The sequence below is a fragment of the Coturnix japonica genome, chromosome 17, assembly GCF_054131305.1.
Source record: "Coturnix japonica strain WE chromosome 17, WE-NBRP24, whole genome shotgun sequence".
NCBI lineage: Eukaryota > Metazoa > Chordata > Aves > Galliformes > Phasianidae > Coturnix > Coturnix japonica.
Window position 1 is genome coordinate 13636981 of NC_140679.1, and position 9421 is coordinate 13646401.

The window sequence follows — 9421 nt, forward strand, 5'->3', positions numbered from 1 at the left end:
GTTTCCAAACCAGGCTGCAGCCCTCCTTCCAGAGCAGCCTCAGACTCCACAACTGATTTGGTTTCTGAACCAGAAGTTAAATGAATGGACAGCAACAACCTCCCAGGTACCAGGATTCCTTAGATAATTCCTTATCTTTGTATTCGTTAACCCTGTACAAAAGAAAGCTGCTTAGCCAAGCGTTCATATAAAAATAGGCGAGGTCTCTTTAAATTTAGAAATTTATTTTGTTTAATCCACAAGCTTTATATAGCTTTAGTTAAAAAAACAAAAACAAAACAAAACAGTGAAAACATGACAATATCCAAAGGTCAGGTTCCTCCCACTTCCAAAGACCACATCTCTGAAAGTGGCTCACACCATTCAGAGGAACCCTAACGAGACAAGATTTATGAATGGGGCAACGACATCTCACAAACAGAATTTATGGAACTGAAGGAATTGTTCTGGGATTGCTGATCATGGAAACTGCCCTTTAAAAAAATAAACAGAACAAAAAATACAAATGAAATTCCAGTGTTCCAAATCAACATGTTACATCAATATAAACCCACAGTGTCCTGGTAAACAACATGCTTTCATTTATGTACCACTCTAAATTGCTATTCTTGATTTGCTTTAATGGAGACTGTACAGGCAACAGTAGAAAGCATTAAAATATACGTACTTCCTTGGTAATTCTGCAGTGGTTTTACTTCTGGGCAGGCTTACAAACCACAAAGGTTAGTAGCGTAATGTGAGTGGATACAAAAGAAGTCAAATGAGACCCCCACAAATCATTCTAAAAGGCTCTGTTGAATTTCAAAGAAACCAGGGAGCTGATGGTCATGTCAAAAACCTTCAAAACAAACCCCTACTGCTTCTAAGAAGTCTCGCTCTAAAGGAAATTATGTTGACTGTCAATGAAAGAATGTCACTAGTACACTGTGGACACCTTTTGCAATGTAAATCCATGCCCTTTGTACATGGTGAACCTCAACCTAGCAATTATTACAACAAATGTTATATTCTAAAGCTCAAACACATTTAGCAATTTGAAATTGAATTCTGAGTACAAACCAAATAAAATGTACATTATATCAAAGGATTCGACCTAAGATGGGGGGGACACCTGTGCCTTCCTCATGGACCTCAGTGCCTTCTCTCGCAGGTGCTTTTCTAGATCATCAAGGTTGTCCTCTGGTTCACTTTCTGTCTCCTTGAAAAAAAGAGAAAGCATTTCTTCACAAACTGGAAGCTGAGCTGGAGGGCTGCAGCCCAAGTAATGTAAAGCATCAATTAAAACCACACCGTATTTCTGAAACAGGACTGCTATTCGTTATCAAGAGCACTGCAGGCACTCACATCTATCTGAAACACTAAATCATAGGAACCAAACTCATACCTTCTTGGGTTCTGTCTCTGCTTCCTGCTCTTCCTGTGCTGAGGTGGTATCCGCTGCAGCTACAGCAGCAGCTGCTGCAGCCACTGCAGCCTTTTCCTTCTTATGCTTTTTGTGTTTCTTGTGCTTTTTATCCTTTTTATGCTTCTTATCCTTCTTTTTCTTCTTCTTTTTTCCGCCCCCTTCTTGATCTGAATTCTGTAATAAACAATTCAACAGATATAACATATTCCCAAGACTCCTGAACTCTGGGAAAAGAAACCCACAGCCACAGCAGGCAATTCAGATGGGCCATACAACTCCTAACACTGAAGGAAACACAGCCTGCCTTCAGAACTGGGAGGGTACACAAAGGCACTTCCCTTAGTCTCAGAAGTGCTGAGCTAGAAACACGTATTACAAATATTTAATTATAAAACTATGGAGTCTCCCCAAGGTTACTCAGTCCAGCAACTGAGTGCCACTATGAAAATAATACCATGCAACCCCCAAAAAACAAACAAATACCCTTGCAGGCGATGGGCTCTGAGTTGGACTTTTAGCCTTTTTTGCAGGTGACCAGTTAGCAGAAGGGGAACGAGATCGAGCAGGAGATGGAGGCCCTTGGTGCTTTTTTGGAGCTGGCTCAGGTGATCCCGACGCAGACCGTGATGAAGACACCCGTCTGGCAGATCTCGGACTTGGGGTGGAAGCCCTTGGAAACAGAAAAGCTACACTTAGATTCTAGCATTAGAGATGTAAGAGATGAAACAAAGGAGTAAAAATTTCACAAGTCAAATGAATGGATACTCTTGTAACCCGGTTAAGCAGACACTTAAATAAAATACAGAATATAGCTACTGTGCTGGCATATATCACAAAGGGCAAAATGATCTTACATCAGTGTGCATCTGTAATGCAAAAGGATACTGCAATACGATAGCTTGTTAAGTAATAAGACTACTGTTGGTCAGGAGTAATTGCTCCCTTTTTTCCTGATATGATTAATTTATAACTCTATTAAAACCTCAAGAGAATAGCAAAGCTATTTCACCATCCAGTTAAGAGTGCAAACATTCAGCTACAATTTTTTTCCCTGAAGGGGTAAGGAAGCACACTGCGCTTCTGACAACCTGTTCACAAAAGCAGCAATCCCACTACAGATAACTGCTAACATTAAGTACTTTTACATCTTGTGCAACCAGGTAGGAAATTATTTACGCTGATAAAAAGCAGGAGCTCCCTTCTGCAGTAAGCTTTAAGATAAGACAAAGTTCATTTCACTTTAAGCAACAGTGGGAACAAAATTTCTAAGTTTTGGCCTGCTTGCTCCCAGTGCTTTGCTGTGCTACTAGCAGACTCTACAGCCTCTCCAATGCTTCTCCCTGCACTTCAGATTAAAAGCACCCACTGAAATAAAGTTCAGGAAAATCCCCTCAGGATTCAGCAGTACAAAAGTGGAAGCTGAGGAGCACCTCCACCCACTCAAGCAACCTCAGGATACATGGGAGCCATTGCTCATGTGATCCCCTAGCTACCTGTAATGTATCATTTAAAAAACCAAAAACCAACAACAAATTAGATGGATTTTTTTTACTTTGTCTTCTTCGGTTCAGGTGTTCTTGACACCCTCCTGATGGGTCTAGTGCTTGGAGATGGAGACTGTCTTCTCTGGGGCGATGTTGACGCTCCCCTTCGCAGTGGTGGTGGACTTGAAGAGGTATGAGAAGCTCTAGGCCTTGGTGAAGGTGAATGCCTTTTGTTTTGTGGTGGAGAACGTGTTTCCCGATTGGACCTACTGGGAGGAGAACCCTTCCGGTGCTTGGAAGATATGGATGGTGAGCGCCTCTTAGCAGCTGGAGAGCTCCTTTGTTTTGGTGGTGGTGAATGGGAGACTCTGCGTTTTGACTGCGGAGAAGGTGAAGCTCGTCTTTTGGGTGGAGGAGGAGGAGAAGCTGTTCTTCTCTTTGGAGGTGGAGAAGGAGAATATCGCCTCTGTATTGGAGGGGAGTACCTCCGTGGAGAGGGTGAGCGTCTGCGTGGGGGTGGTGATGGAGACCTACAAAGAAAATAAATGTTTAGGTACCATACAGGCATGGAAATCAGTTACAAGTGTCATTCTCTGTGGCTAAGAAGAATTACACAAATGTTCCTCTAAACTTAGTTAATACTTCACTCAACAGCAAGCTTCTTGGGAAAGTTTGATATTCAGTGACTGATACAGCAATCAAACCACAAGCAGACCAAAGCAACTACCTCAGAAAATCTCAACAGCAAAACTACATCCCCCTCAGCAAGCTGTGAATCAAGGAATGGGTTCCCTACAGCACATTTCCTGTATGGGTCACAGCTGGAAGTCAACAAACCCAAAATGACCAAAACCAGAACACGGTACCTTCGGCGGGGCAATGAGGGCGAGCGCCTTCGCCTGGGAGGTGGGGGTGGGGAAGGAGAGCGTCGTCGCCGGGCAGGTGGGGGGGATGGGCTCCTCCTCCTCCTACTGCAGAAATAAAGGGATTACTCAGAAAAGTTGCAACTAAGCCATGAGTTTATTCTTCTCATTCCATTATGTAATATTATCTCGCTGGTGTGCTTTTTATTCTACTAGAACTGCTAATGAGGGGATAAAAAGGGAGATCCCTTAATGAGCCAGAACAGCTAACAACCACCTTCCTCAACACAGTGATATGAAAGTTAGGTGTACAGGGTGGAAGGAACTCAATGTTTTTGTCCTGTTAGACACTCCCAGCAGCAGCCTGAACCACACACAGACTGTCTTGGGTGGAAGGGACTCCAAGGATCATGAAGCACATTGGTGCTGTGAGTGTGCAAATTCAAAGGAAAGGATTACTTTATCTGTGACAAAAGAAGAACCTAAATGACTTTCAATATTTAAATCCTGTTAAAGAGATGAATTTCTAACCAACCTTTTCATCACTGGTGATTGCCATCTCTTTTCCATCTGCATCCTGACAGCAGTGGAAGGAAAACAAAACAAAGACAAAAAAAATCTAACTGCCCAATATTTGAGGCAGAAATGAACACATTCCAATAAATTCAGATTAATTCTCAACAGATAAAGAGAATGCAATCTTGGAATCTAACCAGGCATCCCTCATGTGACATGCAGTGCTAGATGCTTCAAGGATAGATAACAAAAAGCAGCCTGTATTGAAAATCCACTTTACCTCAGTGATATCAACAGTTGCCAGTTTTAAGAGAATTACATCAGCTTTTGTTCAAGCTTAGTTCACAGTAGGGGCTTTAAAGTATTACATCTCAAATCACAAAGTCTAAAGAGGAAGCCAGCAGTATAACCAGCACCAAGATCTTGGTTCACTTCTTTAAGTTACTTTGGAGAAAGAAAGACTATCTGCTTGCACAGAGGACACAGCTTAGTCCTTTCGGGTAACTGCTGACAGATCAACACATGAACTCAACAGCTACCAAAGAAAAAAAGAGGAGTTGTGCTCATAGGAAGAAGCTGTTACCGAGGGGAAGGCTCCTTCTGTCGTTTTCGTGGGGATGGAGATGGACTGCGTGAATGGGAATGGCGGCGGCGGCGCCCAACCTCCCCATTCTTCACATTCGATCTCTTCGGTCTTTCCTCCTCAGATGAAGATGAGGAGCCAGAATCTATAAATGGAGAAGAATTACCCTCTGGAAAACGATTCTACACTAAGTCAGAAGTCCATGATACTAGGAAATAACCCATTGCAATAAGAGACTAAAGAAGTGATGGGAAACAACATTTGTGTGTGATGGCAAGAGTTTAAAAGTGCAGCTTTCAAAGATGCCTTACAGGAGATGTGACACAACCTCTAAGAATTAAGCCTTCCTTAATGAAAGTAGCATGAACAATAAATAAAGATACTCCATTATGGGTGGGTAAATACACAGTTAAGTTTGTAATAGCACTGCACACAGCAAAGTCATTTTAAAATCAACATTTGGACTGGGTGATAATTAACTCCTGCAGGAGCATTAGTCCAGGTTTAGGAAATGCAGGTTATCCTTACCAGAAGACGACTGTTGATTTTGCCTTCTGTACTGACGTCTCTGTTGCACAGAATCTGCTGCAGCCATTTTACCTCCCTTATCTTCTTCTGAAAAGATACAGACACAGATAGAATATTCAAATTGAAAATGAATTTTGCCTTATTCAGGCATAAGTAATCAAGCATGCTTTGTTCCTTTTAATTTAAATATCTGAAGATAGCACTGAGTCTGGAGTACATTATGGCTGAGCTTCTCCCAGGAAAGCTCAGGTGGAAGATTTGAGGCAGTATCAACAACCATTTTATGCTTCAGAAAACCTTGTTTCAATGCCAGCTTATCAACAGCACTCGGCACTTTACAAACACCTTTCATCGCTACGCATCTTAGACCAAAAACCCCAAAGGCAGTGTTGACAAGCAAGAACCATACCTGACTCAGACAGCTCAGCTTTCCTTGGTTTTGGTGCTGGTGAAGGAGATTCTCTTTTTTCAGTACTCTTATGCTTGGGTGCTAAAAGAAAACCAAACAAGACACTTCAATTTGTTTCTTTTTTTTTAAAATCCATGCATGTTTTTCTGCTCAAACAAGCTGCAGATGTCATCTTGGAGACGATGAAAGCACAGAGACAAAGATGCTATAAGAAACTCATTTCTTACCTGCCCCCCTGCCAGGTGAAACAGAGCCACGGCTTTTCCTTGCACGATTTGACTGCTGAGGGGTTGGAGATCTGCGTGGTTTGGGAGGTGGACTTGCTGGTGGGGATGGTCTGTGCCTTCGCCTCGGAGGGCTGGCAGAAGGAGACAGCCTACGTGTTTTACGAGGAGGACTGGATACAGTTCTTTTAGGTGGTTTCTTTGGTGGAGATCGGGAACGTGAGGAGGAGGAGGAAGAGCTACTGCCAGATAGAGATGCTGATGACCGTCTTCTCCTGTAAATCAAATGTAGTATTAGACACTGACCTGGCCTAGAAAATGTTTGAGCATGAACACAGAACTGAATTTGTCTGCAAGCACATATACAGAGCCACATACAGCAGCACTTCCAAAACACGACGAACAGCCTCCAGCACTGGTTCTTAATCTCTTCTACAAATCAAACCTTTCCATTATTTTTAAACTACAGCAAGTAAAAAATAAAAATAATAAAAGATGGTTAGTGTTACCTTTACTTGTTTTTTGTCAATCTACAGGCTACAACTAAACTTTTCCTCCTGGGAGCAATTAGTTTTCTTTGGGTTCTCTAACTTTTGGATGGTTAAAAGGATTCTCCATGTTAGCACATGTGATTTAATCACCTTTCAAAACTGATCTATTTCAGAGTTTAGTGTGCAAATATGCTGAGAGGTTTTTACACCGGGAGGCAAAAATTTCAGACAACAATCCTGAACCTGCGTATTCATCCTTATGTTTTAGTTTATCATCTTTCCTTTGTAACTCTAAAAAGATTGGGCCTCTAGAATTCTGCGGCAAAATTTGTGGCAAGTTCTGTTGCAACTGTGTACCTGCAGAATCCACCTTTGGCTGCAGAATTCCTGAGAACCTGGAAAAAAGAAACCCTACCTTGAGTGAGACAAACACTTGCTGAAAGGGAGCTCTTGTACATCCTGCAAGATACACGCTTGATACTTCCCACAGTTTTTGCAATAACTGTGCAAAATGAACATCTTTACAAAGTCAAAAAGAAAGCACTTATCACTTGCTTAAAAAAAGGAAGAACTGCTCCTTCTTAAAAGGAAAGAGTATTGTAACACAGGAAGTGTCGCTGCAGTTCTCTTCCTATGAAGAGGACAGGAATTTATCCTATCCCTACAAAGACAAATCCCTGTTTTGACACTGCCCTGAGTACATAATTCTCTGCAATGCAACTCAGAACTTTCCTACTATAATAACTGCTCATGGATCAAAAATATAACCTTCAACACTAAGGAGCAGAACGTAAAGAGTTCTTATTTTTAAAATCAGAAGAACATGAAGAAATACATTTCAAGTCAAAGCTTAATTTTTTACCTCAACTTTATGTAATGGAACAGTGAGTCATAATCAAAAAAATCCCCACAAATACAATCCAGGGCTTGTTCTAACATTTCCCTTCAAGGGGAAATAAAATCAGCCAAAGGATGCCTCATCCACCTAAGGTGGGAGCTATCCAGAGCCATTTCAAGGTCTGAAGCTGCCATGTTTTGGAAGGTGGACAGCTACCGGCCGGCCCCAAAATACTTACAAAACATGACATGGCAGTTTCTACATCATTCAAATCATATATTACTGGCAGCACTGAGAAAAGATAAATGAGACAGTCCTGATAAACCTCATTCACCAAAATTAACTGAAGAAAAAAAGAAGAAAAGGGAAATCTTACCGCCTCACTGGTGATCTGCTTCTCCTGTGCCTGGGTGGGGGAGGCATTCGCCTTGGAGGAGTCCTCCTCCTCGGAGATGGCCGTCGTCTGGGGCTTGGTCGCCTTCTAGGAGAGTAAGACCTGTCACAATCAGAAATTCCAATGAAAAGCAACCATCTAATTTTTAGACTTGAGGAACACCGTCCTCCGGGCACTGAGTGAGGTTGCTTTTTCTCCAACTGCATAAATCACGATGCCAAGTGCTGCATTCAGCCACAATCAGTGGTTTTAAGTTTACAAATACCTTCAAAGGAATGAAGAGGGGAAAAATAAAAAGAGGAGCAGGAGGAATTTGCAAAATCATCATTATCAGAACTAAAAGGTCCCACAGAGTGCACCATTCCCTCCCTAGTCACCATTAGTCTCTGCAGCCTCTTTCTCATGGACTGACATGAGGACAACAGCTTCCCAAGATGTTTATTCTCATCTGGCCAAAAACGTTCACAGCTCAACATCACTAAAAACACAATTACCCTAACTGAAAGTAAGGCATTAAATGGCAGTTCCAGAAGAAAACATTCAGTTCTCAATCTCTGCCATCAAGATAAATTGAAGCCCTACCTTGACCGTGATCTGTGACGCCTTCTTGGTCGAGAATGAGATGGAGAACGTGATCGAGACCTTGACCTTGATTTAGAGCGAGTTGGGGATCTCTGACGAGTTTTCTCTTTCTCCTTTTCTCTCTCCTTCTTTGAATTACGTTCTGGTGAAATTTCTTTTGTCTCTGGTACAGGAGGTTCAGACTTAGGAGCTTTTGGGATATCACTATTAAAAAGAAAGACTTCATTTACAAGCACATACAAACTGTAGCCACAGGAGTAGCAAGTTTAGAAGCTGACACCACATGCCCCAACACAGAACATCCCCTTGCCCTTCTGTCATGTTAAAGATCCCACTCTACAACCATGAAAAGAATTAGAATATGGTGCAGTGATTCAAGACAAGTAAGAGTAACACCAAGAGTAAGGCTGTGCATTAGCTTGCAGGAAAACAAGATGACATTGTCAGAAGCAGAAAGGACGCCCAGTGTAATGAAACAACAGTGGCAGTTTAGGATTCTGCCCTTAGAATTCTATACAAGAAAAAGAAACCCTACTGAAAATTCTTAGACAAATACTCTTGTCATTTTAGAGGAACCGGGAGAAGTACACATTACCTGTAGTCCAGCTTGGGGGAATAATCTTGCATTAACATGCATTAAGATCATTCCCATTCGTTAAGAATCAATATGCCATTCTCTACAGTTATCGCACCCACCTGTTCGAAGTCGCCTCTTGAACAACGGTCTCCTTTGGTTTCACAGAGGGTTCTGGCTCAGGAGTTGCCTCCTTCTTTTCTGGAGCAGGCGTAGCACTGCGGCTCTTGGTTCTGTGATGAGGGGAGCGAGAATGGCTGCGCTTCCGCTCCCGCCTGACGGGTGATGATCTCCTCCTGGGGGAAGGAGACCTGGATTTGCGTCTGGGAAAAAAGAAGCAGTTCATAATGAAACAACATACATAAAAATAAAACTAGTGATTTTCAGGACCTAGAAGCTTTTCTGAATAGAGTTGATTCTCAGTACTCATCTACAACGCATGCAGGAGGACTTAGAATTTCTACTAGTAATTTACAGCCAAATTAATATCACAAACTTCAAAAAGACAAAGCCTGGAACAGATGAACCAC

At 42.1% G+C, this 9421-nt stretch overlaps 1 protein-coding gene across 12 annotated transcripts in view; it reads right to left on the bottom strand.

Moving 5' to 3' along the window:
• Nucleotides 1-207: 207 nt before the first annotated feature.
• Nucleotides 208-9421, bottom strand: part of SRRM1 (serine and arginine repetitive matrix 1) — a 15028-nt gene continuing 5814 nt past the window's right edge. For 2 of the 12 annotated variants that reach the window (XM_015883626.3, XM_015883635.2), the window contains 13 exons: nt 9014-9214; nt 8318-8521; nt 7718-7837; nt 6016-6287; nt 5789-5869; nt 5380-5466; nt 4852-4996; nt 4288-4329; nt 3756-3860; nt 2958-3419; nt 1889-2075; nt 1385-1579; nt 208-1198 (listed from right to left, as the gene is read on the bottom strand). In XM_015883626.3, coding sequence (XP_015739112.1) covers nt 1094-1198; nt 1385-1579; nt 1889-2075; nt 2958-3419; nt 3756-3860; nt 4288-4329; nt 4852-4996; nt 5380-5466; nt 5789-5869; nt 6016-6287; nt 7718-7837; nt 8318-8521; nt 9014-9214 — 2206 coding nt within the window. In that variant the 3' untranslated portion in view covers nt 208-1093. Of the gene's footprint in view, nt 1199-1384; nt 1580-1888; nt 2076-2957; nt 3420-3755; nt 3861-4287; nt 4330-4851; nt 4997-5379; nt 5467-5788; nt 5870-6015; nt 6288-6860; nt 6899-7717; nt 7838-8317; nt 8522-9013; nt 9215-9421 lie in introns of all 12 variants that reach the window. The other 10 variants (XR_014935296.1, XR_014935294.1, XR_014935297.1 and 7 more) reach the window with 10 other exon arrangements.